Genomic DNA, 21033 nt, shown 5'->3' on the forward strand with positions numbered 1-21033 from the left:
CACTTCAAGAGGCAGCTTAAATGAAGTAACACTCACTTGATTCTCTCTCGTGAATGTTGATTCGGCCTTAACAGCATCCTCTTAGCATCTGGTGGTTGCTCAAACACACGAAGGCAAGTAGGTGCACAGTTTCTTTGACTCTCGTCAGTCAATTGTAGTCAGGCAAAGAGCCTCTTTGTATTCTTATTCTGTAAAGTCACGTCCCTTACGGTGTCTGAAGATCATAGACACCTGCAGACAACGATCTTGGTTTACCTGGACCAAAATCCAGTGTCCATTACAGTGTCCAACCCACTCTGCCTCGTGGGTTCAAGTGAGTGGAGGAATGAATGAATGGGATCTGGTGCCCACACTTTCCTGTTGTGACAGAAGTGATCACAATGTCACCCTCCCACACATCTGTCCTTGATCTGGTGACCCCAGCAACCTCCCCGTATGGCCATGGGGAAGGTTCCTCTGAAAGAAGAACTACACAGATGAGCTTTAGGCTGTGATCCCCCCGAATCCTTGACAGAGTCCCCACGTGTACAGAGTGCTGACCACCCCAAAGTCAGCAGCAGCAAGGATTTCCTCAATTCCCACTTTCACCTCACTGGGAAACCACTTTTTATGTTTCAGGTTACAAGAGCCTCAAATGAAACTTTTTGATGCTAGGACAGTGATACCCAGAATTAGATGACCTTGAATGATTGTCTGCCTGAGGGTATGTTCCAGGTGTTCAAATGTAATGTTCGAGGTGATGAGACTGTTCTTCAGGGCGGAATATTTTAGCACCCCTGGATCATATTATCAGGCCCAGATTACTCACAACTCATTGAGTCCAAAACCACCCTGCAGAGTTCACCGGCCAGTTAGAATTATCAAGCTTCAGTTTAGCAGACGGCAGAATAATTGGAAAAACAAGGGACGTCTAAGTAAACAGCGTTTCTCTGCAGCTATTTCTTTCCTTCCATACATGTGACATGAGTCATATACTGCTACTCATGAAAACTAGAGGGGCTAAAGATTTAATACAGACATCCGGGTAGCCTCCAAAGTATAACTGGCCACAGGACACTGGACCATGGCATCTTGGGCCCAGCACTGACCCAGGAGCACTCCTGGTGTGGCCCTGAGGGGCCCCGGTATTGGAAGGTCCAAGCACCATTATATCTCTAAGGCCAGCACTGGTCTGGCCGGAGTATTGCTGGGAGTGGAACTTGCCACCCCTGAGTGCTGTGGGGGGCTATCTCCCCAAAATGCAAAAACAAATAAACAGTCTACATATATTAACTATGTTCTCCGTGCCAAATACTACGCTGTTCACCTTTGACCCTCACAACAAACATCAAAGATAATTAGTCTTCCTAATTATTAGAGAGATAAACAGAGTGTGCAGAAAATCAGGAGACAGTTCAATGTCTCAGAGTTGGCGATCGGTCCAGCTGGGATATAAATTCAAAACGTAATGGCCGCAAGCCCCACTGAGGAGACCCCCCACCTCTGCCAGCTCCTTAACTCAGTGCTTGAGAATGCACTGGATGGTTATGCTGTGGCAGTGCATGAGTCCACAAAACCAGAATGAAGCTGTGCCTCACACGAGGAATGTCCAAATGACAGTGGGTCCTACTGAGTGGATTTCCTCGCTCACTCATCGGACAGAGAAGGTTAATTGCTAAATTTTGAGTAAAGCTGGCAGCCGATTCCTTGGACAGATCCTGTCCATAAAATCTTGCTGAGAGCTCCATTCGCAGATAAATGCATAAGACTAAGCAACAATGTGTGACAATTTTCTTAAACTTCCTCAGCTCCTGAGGTACTAAACAAACAGCTGCTTGAGAGGGCTCGGGCTTCTGAACACAGCTTTACTGTCAACAAATTAGGCGACATCTTTGCTGCCTGCTGCTAACGCAGCAATCTCTTAAATTTAAAATTCTCTGTGAGTTTCTCCTGGATGAAAGGGAATTAGACTACATTCACATACTATGAAATTTTTTAAAAATCAGCTTCCTGTTTAAAAAGGGCCAATGCTGATGGCGTAAGCTGAAATTTGCCCACGGCGTGTAAGCTTAACTTATCAAATGTTTGCATTGTAAAAAAATAAATAATAATTTTGTAATCTTATTCTGCAGAAGAATAGGACGCTTTGTTTTGCTTTTAAAGAAGTCAGCCCCCAGATTAACTGTTCACCTATTAACGTTAGAAGTACTGGGAGCACTAATGGCTCTGGAGGGGAAGTTTTGAGGCCAAATTCCTGGTCGAGGAATTTTCACCTTTAACCTCGCCGTGCCCCTCCAGCCTCCTCAGGCTTCCTTCCCCTCACGAGGCCACTGGCTGAAGCAAAGACCCTCCATCATGGAGCACAGCGAGTTCTATTTCCAATCAACAAACCCCAAAGTCTCCGGCCTGCCTTGCACAGCCATTCACAGATGGTTGGATCTGTCTACACCCAGATTCAACACTGCTCTAGCTCACGGGTTCACCCGGCCAACGGCTCCGATTCCCAGCTGGCCCTTCTCGTTCTGATTTTGCAAGGCTGCAACTGGGCAGTGTCTCTATCACATTTTACTTTACAGCCAACTTTTTTCGATCTCGATGCCAATCTCTCACTGTAGACTAGCCTGGCACCATCGCCACACTCCTACAGGCACCAGAGTTGTACCTTTACCAATATTTGACAACAGATGCCTGGGAGACAGGGGTTGCCACGGAAGACTGGCTTGGAAGCCAAGGAATGGCCACTTCCAGCTTAGACACTTAGAAGTAACCTACAAACAAATTTTAAAAGTGACACCAATGACTGTATTTTTAACAGGGTCCCTGCAGTTGATATCTCGAGGTGAAACACCCTATTGGAGAATTCTAGCTCAACATCAATTTTAGTAACACTGTAGCACTGTCATCCCTTAGTTCATCTATTTGCTCGAGTGGGCACCAGTAACGTCTCTTTTGTGAGACTTGTTGTTACTGTTTCTGGCACATTGAATACGCCACGGGGAGCTTGCCAGGCTCCACCGTTCGAGCGGGATACTCTTGGTAGCTTGCCAGGCTCTCCGAGACAGATGGAGGAATCGAACCTGGGTTGACCACGTGCAAGGCAAATGCCTTACCTGCCATACTATCTCTCTAGTCTCACCAATTTTAGTAAAACAAGAAAATTTCTTGATGGAATTTGCAAAGCATTTACAACTTAAGGGCTAGAGATAAAATACAGTAGGTAAGGCACTTGCCTTCCATGTGGCCCACCCATATCTGATGCCTGGTCCCACATATGATCTCCCTAAGCACTACAGGAGTAATCTCTGAGCAGAGAGTCAGAAATAGGCTCCGATCACACTCCAGTAAAAGAAAAAAGTACAATTTACAAGCTTGTTTCACACGGTGGCTCAATGGAAATGAATCTGTACCTGGATGTTCCCAGAGATTCCTACTACTGAAAACAATGACTTGCATCTATCTGCTTCCTTCGAACAATGAACTCTATGAACACATCCTGCAGGCCTCCTTACTTAATTACTTTCTCACTCAAGGTCAAGTCATGCCGCCGTATTCAAATTTCAAATGTGTCTTTTTGTCTGTGACAAAGCATTGAATGAGACGACGAGCACAGGAAGAAGAAAGGAATCAAATCTAGTCACCTGGAGTTCGTATTTGCCAGGCAAGGAAATGGAGGAATACCCAGAGGACTCGACCCCCAGTTAACTGCATCTCAGTGCCTCGGTCTTCCTTCCCTAACTCTTCCTGTCACAAGCCCACTGGAATCACTTGAACACATTGATCAATAAACTGGTCTCATCCCAGCATTGATGGCGCAAGTGCTGAAGTGAACTGAAAACTCATTCTTTGGCCAGCTGAAATATCACTTGTTTCTAAGCCTCCATAAGAGCATAAAAATGACTGTAAATATAAGTAACTCAGTAGCAGCTTTGGGACTCCACTGAAGAGAGACAGGACACAAAGGATCATAAATACCATCATCAGCAGCCCCTTCTCCCCCCTATCATACGTGCACATGTTTATACCCAGGGAGAACCATATGCAGAGGTGGCTTCTTCAGTGTGTTTGTGACATGCCACTACCGATCTGAAAAATATCTGAAAATTCAGAGTCACTGTTATCAACATCTTCATCAATGAAGCACTTCTGGTCACACACATGCTACCTCTGCCAAGTTGCTCTTTTCTAATAATGACACAATTTAGAAGTCCCAACTCCAGTTCCAGAGGTGGTCTAGAAACATATTAAGTGGCACCACATATTAAGGGGAAATTGATTGAAGCCCTTGTTCATTTCATCAAATCAGTTTATGTGTCGTTGTCTAGTCTCTACTGGAAAGGCAACAAATTCAGTGCTATCCTGACACATCATTCTAACCAGTAGCAAGAAGAGCCATTTATAATCTATTGCACAAAAAATTTGACGGGACAAATGGAAAGATTATCTGTAGAATCATCAAGATGGAAAAATAGAAATAATTTCCTAGTGAGAGTATGGAATGCTTTCCTTCTTTGCAATCATCAGATTTTGACAAAATTACAGATGAAATTTATCCTAATTTTTCAGATGAGGAAAGGGAAATTCAGAGAAATTAGCAAAAATAAGCAAACCCAAGAAAACACAGTGAACAGACCTACTGATAGACGGAAGCACAAATTTCACCTTTCAGGTAGGTCTGAGTTGCAAAAATGCTTTCGTGAATGAAAATATTACCTTTTAGGTTAATTAAGTTCCTACATATCTCAAGTTCCCTACAGAGAAAGATATAATATTGATAAAGGAGTGCATGAAGTGATTATCAATACTAATCATTTAACCAATGATAGGACTTACATAATAGTACAGTTGACAATTTGTCATTCGGCAGAAATCTAAAACAATACACAGCATAAAGTATGCTTTTTGCATTTTACCAAATATTTGTGTTGTTCACAGATTCCTGTGTTTTCTGTTCAAACTGAATCTGCAATGTGATGAAGTAGGAGGGGCCTCTGGGAAGTGGCTGGAACAGTCTGAGTTTGAGCCTGTGGGGCCGGATTAGTCTCCTTATAAGTGAGACCCCTGAATCTTGTAGAACACAGAGCAGAGGCGTAACAGGACAAGAAGCTAGCTTCCAAGGACACAGAACTCATCTGCACTATGCTGCTAGAACTTTCCAGCATGCGGGACTGTGAGAAATAAATGTCTGCTGTGTATAAGACACCCGACTCTGGCATGGCTGTTTAGGAGGCTCGATGAAGACAGTATAATAACTGGTATTTTATAGACAGAAGGATTAGTATAATTTGTCCACTGGCAATCTGCAGGCAAACACTGAACAGTTACTCTGGATGTATTTAAGGGCTATGATAAAATAAATTATTAACACTCATTACCTCATTTGTGTGAAATGAATTTCAGAAACCTAATCAAATGAAAACCTCAAAATCACTATAATCATTGGGGGTGGAAAGGAAAAGAGACAGAAAATCAGTCCCCAAATGTTCATATTCATAGGGTGAACTGGAAATATGAACTCAGGAGATGTAGATTATTATTTACAACACAATTCGGAAGCCCATTAAAGTCCGAGGGGCCACACAATGCAGTGGGCATTTTAACACGTGCACTTAGGACATTAAAAAAAATCCAACTGCTAACAGTCGGATGCTGGGAAAATTGGCTTTCCTGGTCTGAGTCTGTGTTCTGTTTTAAGCCACTCCCAGAGGGACCCAGGGCTTGCTCCTAATTCTGTGCTCAGGGAGCACTCCTGGTGGGGATCAGGGGACCCTATCCTATGCCACGGATTGAATCCCAGGGAGCTGTCTAGTCACCTGGAGTTCGTATTTGCCAAGCAAGGAAATGGAGGAATACCCAGAGGACTCGACCCCCAGATAACTGCATCTCAGTGTTTCGGTCTTCCTTCCCTAACTCTTCCTGTCACAAGCCCACTGAAATCACCTGAACACATTGATCAATAAGCTGGTCTCATCCCAGCATTGATGGCACAAGTGCTGAAGTGAACTGAATACTCATTCTTGTGATATTTCAGCTGTGCTCAGGGTAAGTATCTTCCACTACTACTGCTTCGGTTCTCAGTGTCCTTATTTATGAAAATAAGTCAGACTTAACTAGTAGCAATTAATGACATCATATATATATTTGTATATTTCACACACACATATATTACATGTGATATATGTGTATTTACACACATTTTTACATAGATAGTAAAACCAGCATAGTATTAACTACAGTATTAGAAATTAATAGTATTAACTACAATTAAATACTGTTAATACCACATAATATTACTATTCTATGTAAAAAAATTGCTGAAAAAATACTGCCAATATTTGCATTTAAGTGACACTATCATCACTATTATAATTAATACTCAACAATCTAAGAACAATGTGATATTAGAGACTAGATCACCCATAGCTCTACAGTTTATCTACCTTTTGCCTCTGGAATCCAGGGACCTACTTTAACATGAAAATAAAATTGGATTAAAAACTGAAACAATACACATGGTTTGACACCCTGAGAATAACATAAACTTCATATGTTTTACATGCATACAATAAAAATTCTGGCAGACATAGATGTAAAAATATTTATAGATGTGTAAGGCTGGTGATTTTTGGCAAATCAATAACAATGAAAAGAACAAGAACAATAAGAGCACCGAATACTTATCCATTCATATACTTATTTAGGATTCACTGAATTAGGATTCACTGAACTGTTAGTACATGCCAGCCTCTACTTTGGCTAAATTCCCCATCCCTTCCATTGAAGACCAACAGAGCAGCAGTGGAGCGAAGTTTGGACACACATACTCCATCGAATGTCTGAGAAGGACCAGCAGAGTCTCAGTGTGTGAGGGGGGAGGAGGAGGGCGAGGAGGGGCGGGGGAAGAAGCAGCTTTACACAGGATGGGATTTGATGGAGGACCAGGTCAAGGACACTGAGTGACTAAACAGAAGCTCTGCTGAGAGACGCATCCTCAGAGGCTGCCACCTGGGAGAGAAAAATCTAGAGAGGTGAGAGCTTCCTGGTGAGAAAAGCAAGGGCGGCAAGGCTGTCTGCCCTTTCGGGACCAGGAAGACTGAGTGGACAGCTCATCAGAAATTCGCTCTTCCAGTCTCCATGGAGGTGAACCTCGAGGTCCAAGAAATCATTCCAGAATGCGCCTCCTAACTTCCATGGGGAAAAGGAAAACGTATCCTAGGAAATCTCAAAGAAATAAGCTCAGTATTCAAAGCAAGCCATGTGGAGCTAGGAAACCGAAATCCTGCAGACAAAGGGAAGGACGGGGCAGTGTAGGACGCAAGACAAGAGGAGCAAGCATCTACAAAGAGACTTTAGAACATCAGAGGCATTGGCAAGGACTTTCTGTTGGGAATTTAAATGGGAAGGAAACATTCGCCCGCCCCCCCCCCCCCCGAAACAAAACAAAACAAAACAAAACAAAAAAGATCAGTGCAAGAAAAAGAATTTCTAAAATACATCTGTAGTTCTTTTATTTCCTTTCCCCATTTTTAGAAAGTGGTACAGAGTAAACTTTTAAGAATCCCACTGCAATGTTCACTCAGATTGCTCAATTCAGTAAACTCAATGTCGTGTTTAATCCTGTTTAAATAAGTTCCCACAACTTTGCTGGATGGTAGCATGTATTTCTTATTTTCTAGCATGGGCTGTACACTTGCCTTGCACGTGGCTGGCCGGGGTTTGATCCCTGACAGCGGGTATGGTCCCCCAAGCCTTGTCAGGAGTGATCCCAGGGCACAGAGCAAGGAGCGAGCCCTGAGCAACACTGGGTATGGTCTCAAAGCAAAAATAATGGTGACAGTAATAAACATCATCCCAGAAATAATGAAAAAGTGCACAAAATATTTTACTTTGAGATAATTTAAATTAATATATTGTTTATTTAAGAAAATTCAGGTGACCAAGCTTTGATAGAAATATTTTTACTATTTGGGGCCGGAGCGATAGCACAGCGGGGAGGGCGTTTGCCTTGCATGTGGCCGACCCGGGTTTGATTCCTAGCATCCCATAGGGTCCCCTGAACACGGCCAGGAGTAATTCCTGAGTGCAGAGCCAGGAGTGACCCCTGAGCATCGCTGGGTGTGACCCAAAAAACAAAACAAAACAAAAAAAAGAAATAGTTTTACTATTAAAAAAGTATATGAAGACATGGGTTTATTGTTCCTTTTGGTTTTTAGTTCACACTCAGTGCTACTCAAGGCTTACTCCCAGTTCTGCACACAGGGATTATTTCTGGCAGGGCTTGGAGGACCTTATGGGGTCCCAGGGATCAAACCCAGTTTGGTTGTGTGCAAGACAAGCATCTGCCCACTGTCCTATCACTCTGGACCCACAGTCTAACATTTCTTCCCTGCTAATTTAGTCATAAATCAACATTCTTTTCTCCAAAATATATCTGATTTCTCTGCAACCATGAAAAATATTCTTGACTCTATTTTTAGAATGGTTGGCACTTGGGCTCATCAAAGTTAATTAATAAAGAGACTAAAATTTGGTAAAATATTTATAACATTAAGTCTTTCCACAGCCCACTTTCTGAAACATGACACACTTTGGTGACAAACCACTTGCTAAAAATTCAATAGTTCATTAGTGAGACGGAAGCAGCTTCTGAGTGATCAAGTCATGTTTGTACAGTTAACATTTTGCTTTTTAAAATATATATCGGGGCCGGAGCGATAGCACAGCAGGTAGGGCGTTTGCCTTGCAGGCGGCCGACCTGGGTTCGATCCCCGGCATCCCATATGGTCCCCCAAGCACCGCCAGGAGTAATTCCTGAGTGAAAAGCCAGGAGTAACCCCTGTGCATTGCTGGGTGTGATCCAAAAAGCAAAAAAAAAAAAAAAAAATTAAAAAAAAAAATAAAATATGTATCACTCCAGTCAGAGTGCAGGCTATCTGAGCACCAAATGTAAGGAAATTATGAGCATTTTATTTAATTGTTATTTAGGTATCTGACAATAAACAATGGCTCCTTTCCTCATTCAAAGAAGTCCACTTCAAAGACTCAAGGCTAAAGTTTGTTTCAAGATGGGAATCCAGTGCATCACATATGTCTGCGGATGAAATAGGCTACACCTATGATGCTTCTATTTGCAGGGTGTGAACCTCCAAATAAGTGCAAGTGCTCAGAGGACCCGGTAGTGACTCCCAGAAGTGCTTGGCCAACCCGGCGGGAGAACTGAGTGTCTAAGTCCTGTGGTTCTGGGTGCAACTGAGCCACACCAAACACCCAGGGGTCTCTAGGGCTCTAAGAGGCACCTGGGGGGCACAAGCAATGCTGGGGTACACAAGGACTGAATAGGGGTCTTTTCCATGTGAGGCATGAAATCTAGAGACCTCTTCCGGCCCCTCCCATACACTTCTGTTTTTGTGCCATACCCAGCAGTACTCAGGGCTTACTCTGGCTCTTAGCTCAGGGATCACTCCTGGCAGGGCTCATGGGAACATGTGTGGTACCAGGAGCAACATCTGCCATGTGCAAGGTGACTTAACCCTCTAATATCTTTTGGCTCTCATACTTCTTAACGGAACATCAATGGTCATAGAATAAAATGTATCTTCTTTTAAAAACCACAATTCAGCTATCAATACATATCTAATAAAATCAATTATAAAACACTGTATGTTTTCTTTGACTGCATTACCAGTCAACCAACATAAAAGCTTAAAATAACATCCATTTCTGTTGCTAACCATTTTCTAAGTTTTGTAAAACTTCTAGAGTGGCATAGCTGGGTTGTCTGTTTAGGACATACTCATAACATTATCATCAAAGTGTCCCTGGGATTTCCCTTTTTTTGAAGATTCGGAGGGGAAAAAAAGTTTTAAGTTCATTCAGTCTGTTGAGCAATTCAGTTCCTTTTTTTTTTTTCTAGGACTAAATGCTCTTTCCTTATTGGTTACCAGTCAGAGACAGATCTTCACACCCAGAAGGCAAGAGCAGCGCAAGCTACATAGTCTCTGTCTTTAAAGCAAAAAATGATCATGTCAAAACTATCATGGTGATTCAAGAAAGAAGGAGAAAGAGGAAGAAAGCTCAGGGGAGGAAAGGGAAGGAAAGGAGAAAAGGGAGGGGAGAGGAAAGGAGGGGAGGAGAGAAGAGGAGAGAAGAAAGAAAGAGTGAGAGAAAGAAAAATATTCCTGAACTTTCCAACAAATCCCTCTAGTTTTGACATCCTGACTGCCTCTAGCTCCAGAGACCACCTGCCCCAGCATCAGCACCACCATCTACATCCTTATCAGTATCTCCATCATCATGGTCAACATAATTAATATCATCACCAACATATTCATGGTTCCGAGTCATACCTTACCCATAAATGGTTTTATTCAACTGGGAAGCGAATTTGATTTCTCTCCGATTATGTTCAATCCACCTGGAATCAGGAGTGTGAGCAGACATCTATTTTGGTGCCTTCATGTGATCAGTGACACTTGAGAAAATTCCCCACACATCCTTAGCCTAAAAGGTTTAAACTATTCTGTGGCTGGGAATGTCTAGACGGATCAATAGTCTCATCCCCAATGCTTCATTAAGTTATAATGACTCCAAGGAAGGGAGACCGAGCCCAGTTTACATCAAGAAGGTGTTCAAAAGAATCTGAGTCCTCAGCTGAGTGGCTGGATCCCAAGGAAAAGGTGACCCAGGAAAGGGGGTGTAAGAGGGAGAAGGAATCGGGGACACAGAAGGGGAAGATGGCACATTGATGACACTTCAGAAGTGGCATACACTCGTTTCTGTCTCGTGTTATGTAGACCAGACTGTGAAGGGGGAGAGACAGCAGAGGGATGAGTGGGATGCTGATCCCTTCGAGGGTCTAAGGGAAGTATGAGGGGATCGCCCATGAACACGGGGCCACATGGACACCGGCACAGGAGTTTCAGAGTGATATAGGATGCCCAGTCTGGGAGGTTTGGGATGGCTCATCAGATTTAAAAACTAAGACTTCACGAGGGTCGGAATGATAACACAGTGAGTAAAGCATCTGCCTTGCAGGCAGTTGACCCTGGTTCGATCCTCAGCATCCCTATGGTCCCCTGAGCACCAGCAGGAGTCATTCCTGAGTGAAGAACCAGAAGTAACCCCTGGACATTGTGAGGTTTGCCCCCCAGAAAAAAAAAACAAATTAAAAAAAACCCTATACCTCAGCAAGAAATGGACCTTTGGGTAATCATATGCCATATACTGGCAACTAGCCAGCAGATAGCCCTGGGCTACCAAGAGAGTGATTTAATTAGGCACAGCAGGCAGCATCAGCAGAAATAACGGTTGTGCATTGGCTCTAGGTGGAACGGAGGGATTGGAGAAACCGAAGGACACAATTCTCAAGGTGTAGGAAGGAGAAGGAGCCAACATCTTGGGAAGGCTGGTCCAGCAAACAGAAGGAGGGATTCCACACGGAGCGCCCAGATCAGGAGGCAAAATGCATGTGTGATAGCATGGAGCTGCATAAGTACAATCTCCTTGTAGAAAAATGAGAACACACAGGCAACCAAGAACTAATAGGGTACAGGGTCCCAAAGATGTCTGAGACCACACTGTTCTAATGTACAGCCAGAAACACCCCAGAATCCTGATGTAGAGGCAGAGACTGAAACAATGAGAGTTATTTCCAAATTCTCCCTTCTCTAAATCCCATTGTTATCCTTTAGATCTGATTGAGTACTCCTAAGTTGGTTGTTCCAGATAACACACTAATAATATACTTTTTTCACAATGCAGTCAAGCTGCTGATGAGATTAGCAGAAAAGAGATCTCAGCAGTCAGAAGCAGAAATTTCTTATCTTTAAAAATGCAGGGAAAAAAATCAAGCTGTATTTATTAGTATGTTTTAACAACTTCTCTAAGACAGCCTACATACAAAGTTCTTCAAATAGGGACCTGCAGTTACTGATACAAATACACACTACAGACATGGTTCTTCCTGCCTTAGACCCACCAGCTTCAACCAACCAGCCTCCTAACAACAATTTCAAATGGCTATTTTCTTGTCTAGCTCATTGGGTTAATTTTGGTGTTCAGAAAATTCCATGATGGGTTTAAGAGATTATAATGTACTACTTACAGCAACTTAGAGCCTTGGTCCTTGGAGGCATTACTATATATTCTTGCAAATATCTTACATAAAGCTGTGCAAATGGAAATGGTATTTCAGCTCAGTAGCCTCATCTACCAAAAGGTGTTAATAATTTCCATTTAAAGGTTTGTCACAATTCAAACAGGGGAACACGATAAAAGACGGCTGGTGGGGCTGGAGCGATAGCACAGTGGGGAGGGTGTTTGCCTTGCATGCGGCCGACCTGGGTTTGATTTCCAGCATCCCATATGGTCCCCCGAGCAGCACCAGGAGTAATTCCTGAGTGTATGAGCCAGGAGTAACCCCTGTGCATTGCTGGATATAACCCAAAAAGAAAAAAAAAAAAGACGGTTGGTGACTCCAACAGGAAACACTCCTATTACAAATTTTCAAAAATTTTCAATGATTATTCTTTCAATAATCAGGTATTAGTAGAGGAAGGGTCTAATGATGTTTCAATTAATGTGACAGCAACAGCTAAGATTTTTGGTCTGCCCCAAATCATGCTCTTTACTCCAGAATGGAAGGGCTGTAAAACCCAGGACTAAAAAATTCCACTCTATGTCCAGCTCTGAGAGGCCACTGACATTTTCCAACCAGAGACCACCAGTGATGGTGGCGCTGAGGGTTGAAAGGACTTTAAGATGGGAGCTGGGTCCTTTGGCCACTGCCTGGATGCCAGCCAGGGAACCCAGTGCCTCCCCCGCCCAACTGCCAGCCTCCTACTCTGTCCCATCCACGAATGAGACACACAGTACGAATGCATCAAGTCACGATAATGCCACAGTTTATCTGACACTGCACCGTGATCTCGTTAACTCAGTCAGACACTGACCGAAAAATGCAGAGGGCCAGAAACAGGCTATGGGACAAGAGGACCGACACGTGCAATGCAGCCCTGGGACACACACACACACTGTTTGCAGGAGTTTGTTTTACCCAACGGAAATGGGGTATGGAACAAGAAACACACGCTGTGTCTCCAAGAACTGAATCGTGTTTCTTTGGTATGCGCACTTAAGAGACAAGAGAATTTATTTTGTGGTATGACTTGAGTTAGTCACATGACTTTTTATTTCAGAATCAGGGTGTGGGGTGGTGGGAAAAAAACAGAACACAAGGTCCAAACCAAGCCCAGTTGAATGAGCATCCTCACCAGCGACTTACAGTATCTTGACCCCCCCTCCAAGAACTGCATGGGTGCAGCCACTGGAAAAGCACATCTATACCCCAGACTCATATATTAGCAAACGATACAGATCATGTCACAGTGCTTGCCCCCTGCTTCACTTCAAGAACCGGTGGGTCTGAATCATTTAGGAAAAAAAAAATGTTTTAGAAGGACCAAACTGGGCAAATGCGCTACGGTGGCTGCAGAGTCCCAGTAAGCAGAATGGGGCCAAGTGTGCCTTTGTGGCAGAGCAATTAGGTTTCATCTGCATTCTGAGCAGGCAGGAGCTTGGGGGAAAGAGTCTGAAGTACAAACCAGGCCTCCCCAAGCACACATCAAACCGTTTCTCACACTTTTTTTTTTTAATTTCAAAAACTCTACTAAAAAATGTATTAGAAATAACAAACCAATAGAGCAGAGGAAGGGAGAGGGTTCGAGAGCTGGGCGCAACCGGGTGGTGGAGGCTGTTGGTACTTCAGTGTAGAAGCATGCTATTAGACAGGTACGGGCACACGGTCTTACAAACCAACACTGCCTCAAGGAGAAAAGGAACTATTGTAAGATAACCTCATTTATAGTATGAAACTTGCTTTAATGAATTCATCGATGGTTGCTTTTATTTTATGATACATTTGTTATACTATTTTCTTAAAAATGAAAATATAGACATAAAAACCATAAGCATCAATATGACATAAATATCTTAGACTCTTTGACCTAATTTAAGTAAAAAACGAAAGACATTGAGAGTTTTGACCATCTAAACAAGATGCAGCATTCAGAGTCAGTTTTGTTTAACCTGGTATAATATTTGCTTTTACTGCCACTGAAAGTTGAGAGTGGCCTGTACTAGTTTTCGAACTATTTTAGGAACAAGTAAGCATGGGTATACATCTTTTGTTTTGAAGTAATAATATAGCCACAATTCTAATAAAAGGTTACTTTAAATAGTGAATGACTTTTTTGTTGTTTTTTTTGAAGTTCAGTTATCTTTCACAAAGCTGTTCATGACTGGGTTTCAGCCACACAATGTTCTAACACCTGTCCCTTCACCAGCACACATTTCCCCAGCACCAATGTTCTCAGTCCCAGCCTTGCCTGCCTTTATCGCAGACACACGTCCCTTCTTTCTCTCCCCCCTTTTGGGCATTATGGTTTATAACACAGGCGCTGAAAGCTTATCATGTCTCTCCCTCCCCCTCCTTTCGGAACTCAGTTCTTGCCCAATGATCACTTCCAACTATCACTGTCACAGTGGTCCCTTCTGTATCCTAATGGCTCTCCATCCCCCACACACTTGTGGCAAGCTGCCAACCACAGACAGTCCTCCTGGCCCCTGTTTCTTCTGCCCTTGGATATTAGTCCAGGAACCTTTAAAATATCTTAAATCAAGCCAGTGACAATTCCCTTCCCACAGGAGATGCTGGGCTCCAGTTTTACTGTCACTGTGGTGAAGGAATAAATATCCCAATTTCCCAGGGCGGGACACACAAAGCCACACAAAGCCAAGCGGGCAGAGAAGACCCCAGTCTCCTGGGATGGGCCCCCAGGGCCGGGGGCCGCAAGCTCACCTGATGCTGCTCATGCTGCCCGTCTCGGACCCCAGCTTGCATCGCTCCAGCTGGCTGGCAACGATCTGGCGTTCTGCCTCCAGCTCTCGAGTCAGCCTTTCAAACTGTAATTCCTGAAAGAAAAGTGCCAGAGAGATTAATTCGATTACCTACTTGAGATGTACAAATCAGACCACAAGGACGGGCTGGGATAAGACTGACCAACGTGTCACACCAGTGAAGCAGAGAACATTCCTGGGGCAGCCAACCTGGCTCGCAACATCAACAGACTCTGGATTAGGTACTGTCATGCGCCCAAGACAGGGTCTGAGTTACGGCACCTTTCGAGGATCTCGCCCCCCCTCTGGAAAGTGGGTTCAAGGTTCTGACTTCCTGACACATGGCGAGGTTCACTGGGAATCTCCCCGTGCAGAACTGGTCTGGTCTGGGTTCTCTGGCAGCTGGCTGACACCCCAACACCCATTCAGATCTTGTCACTGAAACACGGAACATCCAATAAAGGAACAATTCACTTGCTATTTGGTTATTCCATACTAGCCTTCAAGCTTCCGCTAGTAACTATACAGCCTTCATACACTCCAGGAGTAAAAGCTGAAGGAAATGATGCTTGATACTGTCCAAGCGCTGAATTTCAGTAAAATTGGCAAAAGTTCTCATTTATACTCCAAACATTCAAATTACTAAGAAAAAAACTTTTGAGAGAAAGATGTATCACCTTAGGAATGGCCAGTGGAACCAGTGGAGAACATGGCCACCGAACAGCTTCCCCACACCCACTCCTGGGGGGGTGGGCAGAGCAGTAAGTCAGCAGTTAGGGCGCTTGTCTTGCATGCAGGAAACCTGTCTGATGCCCAGCATCCCATAGGGTCCTGGCCCCAAGACTCCAGGAGTGATCCCTGAGTTCCGTGCCAGGACTAAGCTTTGAGCACTGCTGGGTAGGGCCCCCAAACAAACACAAATCCACTGCGACCACTTTGAATGAAAAAGCACAGAATCGGGACTTCAAGGATCTCGGTTCTAACGACAGGACTTTTGTGGCAGTTCTGTCTATACATTACTTTCCCAAAGGTTCAAGTGACTTAAAACATTTAACAAATCTGTGCAGAAGGCTGACTCAGGCTTGATCCCCAGCACCACATATGGTTCCAGAATTTTCCACAGAACAAATGTAGTAAATCATGTTGTGTTGAGTTTGTGTGCGATTGAGAGAGAGAGAGAGAGAGAAAGAGAGAGAGACAGAAAGAGACAGAGAGATACAGAGAGAGGGAGAGATGTGTGTGGGGGGGAGGGTGGGGGCTATGAGGGTGCTGGGATTAAGTCCAGAGTCTCACACAGCCACATCCCTGGAACTAAATCACGGGTTCAAACATTTCGGGAAACAGTCTAACAATGTCATGTTGAACTTCTAAAACTAAAGTCCACAGTGGGCTGGAGAGGGCACATATGGCTGATGTGGGTTTAGTGACCCCATATGCTCCCCAAGCATCGCCAGGAGTGATCCCTGAAGACAGAATAAGGAGTAAGCCCTGAGCAGCACCAGGTACGTGAATCCCCTACTCCCCACCCCCCCAAAACAAAAGCCAACAACAACTACCCAAACGAAGTGCACGGTGATATTTCTGAGATGGGTAATAAGGGGTGTGGGGTGGGGGGCCTGGGGGATGGAGAGGACGACTTTATTTGCCAGCCCAGACAGTGCTGGGTGAGACCTCTGAAAGAAGGACCGAGGCACCGAGGCATTCTAGCAGGCAGTACAAGGTAGAGCACATTTCTTTCCTCTGCCGTAAAAGCAGATTTTTTTTAAATATATATTTGAACTTTGAAGAGGATCTAAGTCATGCTGACAGCTCGATTCTTCCTCTGGGATGCAAAAACCTGAGGAAAAATGTTGCTATTGGAGCTCTAGCTCCCATGATTGCACACTCGCAAGAACAACAACGAGTATTTGTGAGGAGCAAACACTAGGATCTCTGCTCTGAATGCAGTTGTGTCTTCTTCTGCTTGCAAGTTCAGCTTTTTCTTCGATGGGGCGGGGGGGGGGGTCGTGGGGGGTGGCGGGCAGGCAGTTTCTCTCCACAAAAACATCCAAGTTCTGCATGCTGATTTCCAGGCTTCAGATTTTTACCTTAAATCTGTCTAGGTGACAGGAAACCAAACTCATATCTTGGACTTGATAACCCCTTAAAAAAAAAAACAACATAACCACGTGCAGGAAGTCCTTAGAGATGGAAATTCTGTCTCTGGACCATTGAAAGTACTATAATGTGTTGCAGAATGTTCTGTGTTCCAAACAACCCAATACAGCGGGAAGGCCTGAAACTCAAGTGTGAGCTGCATTCTTGAACCTTCTTGGGCTTCTGCCTGGCTCGGTGTGGACTGAGCTGCTCCAGGCGGTGTCTCCCTACATGTATCTGCCTTTCGGTTGGTCTGTCTTGTTTTTGGTTTCATGCACACCCAGCAATGCTCAGAGGTGGCTCCGGGTTCTGCACTCAGAAATAACTTCTGGCGGTCTCGGGGGACCATGTGAGACGCTGGGACTGAACCCAGGTTGACAGCGTGCAAAGCACTCACCCTACCTTCTGTACAGCTCCAGGCCCCCTGTCCCAGTCTTAAGGAAGGGACATCCTTTCTCATTTAGAAGTTGCCCTCCAAGCTCGAGAGACACCATTTCCATCCCTTGCTCGCTGATGTTAGTGCTTTGTAAAATCACTTTGCATAGAACTCTATTTCCATCTGGTATCCTTTGCCTGAAAAAAAAAATCCCTTGAATATTTCTTGTGGTGCAGTTCTTTCGTTGTTGAATTCTACTTTACATGCTGAAAAGAAGTCTTTATTTTGCCCTCGCTTTTGAAGATATTTTGGTTCCCTTCTCTCACTTTTGGCATTTATGACAAAAAAATCTAGTTTCTTCATTTTTATTTCTTTATGCAGATGGAGCTTCTTGTATCTCTGCTTTTCTAACTTTCTCTTTATGATATGCTGAAAATCTTCCTGCTGCTTATTAGAGAGAATGCTCTTCTCGCTTTGGTTGGGGTTTACTGGGATTTAAAGATCTGAGTATTTATGTTTACTGCTTAATTTGGAGAATATTCTCCAACAACACTTATCTTTTCCCACCATCTCCTCTCCTTCAGGGACTACAAATAAATGGATATTAGGCCACTAGGATTAATACTACACCTCCTAGATACTTTTTTTTTCCATTTTAAAATTCATTTTTCCTCTGTATTTAATTTTGGATGGATTCCACTGCTACCCTCACATTAGCCAACCTTTTCCCTACAATATCTCATCTCTCCTTGATCTCACCCAGCATATTTTTATCTCAGATACAGATGAATAACATCCCTGAAAGTATCACTTGGGTCTTTTTTTATAGCTTCCATGCATTTGGCTTTTGAACAAACATATTTTACACTGTTTTAATGTTCCAATTAGCTAATCCCAACATCTGTGTCATTTTCCTCTGATTGATTCCCCCCCTCAATATAGGCCCTACTTCTCTCCTGCTCAGACAGTGATCGTTGAATACACAGCAATTTAAATTTTCCCTTGCTGTATTCTGGGTACCTCCAGCTTCCTACAAATACCTTTTCACACCTTAAGAATGACACATCTCAAATATCTGGAAACTGCCAGTGTTGGCAGGGTTGTGGTGAGAAAGGAGCCTTCATTCACTGGTCCTGGGAATGCCGTCTAGTTCAACCTCTGTGGAAATATGGGTAGTTCTTTTTAAAAATGGGTATTTCTTTTTAAAAATGGACTAAAACCCCATGTGATCCAGCGATACCACTTCGTGACACCTATCCCTCAAACACAAAATTCATTGTAAAGGAAATAAGAAATATAATAGAATGGTGGATCCCAGGGGCCAAGCAGTTGGGGGAAATGGTGAATTTCTCAACACATATCAAGTTTTAGTTAGACAAGACAAGCACGTTCTAGAGATCTGCTATACAAAATGCAGTACCCACAGTCAATAACTTATTAAACCTGAAGAAGGGCACATTCCATGCTAGGGTTTTAGTATAAAAAAAACCCAAACAAAATGAAATACAACAAAAGAAAACATTTCAGAGGAGAAGAATGTGTTTCTGGCTTCACTGTGGTTGTGGTATCATTGGGGAACGCTCACATAACAGTGGACATTCAATGTGGCTCCTATTTGCCCAAAAACTATACCAAATACAGTTTCAAAAAGTGCCAAAATATGAAGGAGAAACTGTTCTGAGAAATAAATTTCATGAGAAGTAAGGAGTAGGTGGATTAAAGAGTAGAACTGAAGTAAAAGAAGTTCTAAAGAAACCAAAGCAAAGATAGCCCAACATCTCTCCCTTGAGGTCAAAACGATCTTGCTCATGGGTTCATAAAAATTCATAAAAGCAACATATGTCTGATATAATGTAGAGGTGATTAAAATGCACTAAGATTCAGATTTTATTGGTTTGTCCTCCTAGAATAGCATATCATTGAGTCACATAACACTGTAGGATTAATATATGAAAAATTAGCAAGTAGCTTCATAACTTTTTTCCTAAAGAGCCTGAATTAATAATTAATTTCATTTAATTAAATGGAGTTTACTAAATGTTTTTAAATGGATGGAAGTATGTAAAATTTCTTGAGGAGGTTTAGCTAGCTTGGAAACTGAAATAGAAAATGCATACTCACAGTTTCATTAATTTCTTCAATAAATATTTTATTTAACATTGTTATACAGCATTAGTTGGGATTGTGCAGTCACATTTGAGGAAGTACAGAAACTTAGACTGCATAAGTAAGTTCCTTTAATATCTCACTGTTCCATTCTCTACTTCTCTAGAATACTAACTATTATTCCTTGTGATTCAATGCTACTCAGAGTTTACCTTCATATTCTTATTTAATTTTATTATGGTTATCTGTTAAAAGTGTTTGTATACTTCCACAAGTTTAGATTTACAAAAGGGGATCTTAGATTTCTCAGTTACTGCTTTATCTATGAGCACAATTTCAAACACATAATTCGAGCTGGGGTATATGACAGGAGATAGGTATGTGTGAAAGTCATGAGCAAATGCCCAGTGACTAATCCTGGGTTCCCAGCTTCCTGAGACAAAAAGAGTCAAGTGGTTCTGAGGTCATATTTATATAGAAGGCATTTCATGATCATGTATAGGATTTCAAGAAAAATCAGTAGCTCTATTAAATGTCTTCATTATCATGCAATTCAGTACTCTAATCAACTATGGAATAAAAATGTACAACTCTTACTTGAAAGTTCTGTTACATAATGAATATATTCAGACACAAATTAGAAAGAAAAATCCAAGAAAATGAAATTTTTATAAATATGCAATATAGATGACTAATAAAGAATAAAATAAACACAGAAGACTGTAGGGTATCATTGGTTTATCCTTTCTCCCTTGCCAAAAAGAGTTTAGGATATCTGGTAATAATCTCTAAACATTTTTAGACAACTTTGGTATGTCCTGTTCCCCTTGCCACTAGGAGCTTAGGTACATCAGTCACGCCCATCAAGGTGCTCCCGAGTCACTCCCATTCCTTTGTCTATCCTTAACCACTTCTATGCTCCCTTCCCCAACCAGTTAATCAGCTTTTCCCCTAATCAGACTCTGTTAATTTGTAAGGTCAGACCTTTCTAGGACAATGAACTTGTATTGTAAGTTAATATTGCCTTGCTCCTCTCCTCACGTCTTTTGAATAGTTTATTTTAAAACAATGTCCTTTTTTTTTTTTTTTTTTTTTTTTTGCTTTTTTGTGTCACACCTGGCGATGCACAGGGTTTACTCCTGGCTCTGCACTCAGGAATTACCCCTGGCCGTGCTCAGGGGACCATATGGGATGCTGGGATTTGAACCCGGGTCGGCCGCGTGCAAGGCAAACACCCTACCCACTGTGCTATCTCTCCAGCCCCAAAACAATGTCCTTTTTGTATGGACAAAGAAAGACAGTTGTTAATATGCTTTGGTAACATGGGATTTAATTGGCTTCGAATATTATTCACTCCCGGGCATCTACTTTCTCGACCTAAGCCTCAGCTGCCCTTACTTCCTAGCACCCCCAAAAGCAGGATCCCGACAAGGGACGGGACGGACTCAGGGCAAGCGGTGAGTTATGTGCTACCCTGGCATCGAGATGGGCCTGGCCAAAGTGCCTAATGCTTAACTATATGTTAAGAGCTTGGTCATGGACAT

General features: G+C 43.0%; 1 protein-coding gene across 8 annotated transcripts in view; it reads right to left on the minus strand.

The window, feature by feature from the left end:
• The window catches only part of CTNND2 (catenin delta 2), a 902659-nt gene that overhangs the window by 535349 nt on the left and 346277 nt on the right, over positions 1 to 21033 (minus strand). For all 8 annotated transcript variants that reach the window (XM_055141787.1, XM_055141773.1, XM_055141779.1 and 5 more), the window contains one exon: positions 14834 to 14946. In XM_055141787.1, the coding sequence (XP_054997762.1) occupies positions 14834 to 14946 (113 nt within the window). The remainder of the gene's footprint in view (positions 1 to 14833; positions 14947 to 21033) is intronic.

This window comes from Sorex araneus, chromosome 1 (assembly GCF_027595985.1).
Source record: "Sorex araneus isolate mSorAra2 chromosome 1, mSorAra2.pri, whole genome shotgun sequence".
NCBI lineage: Eukaryota > Metazoa > Chordata > Mammalia > Eulipotyphla > Soricidae > Sorex > Sorex araneus.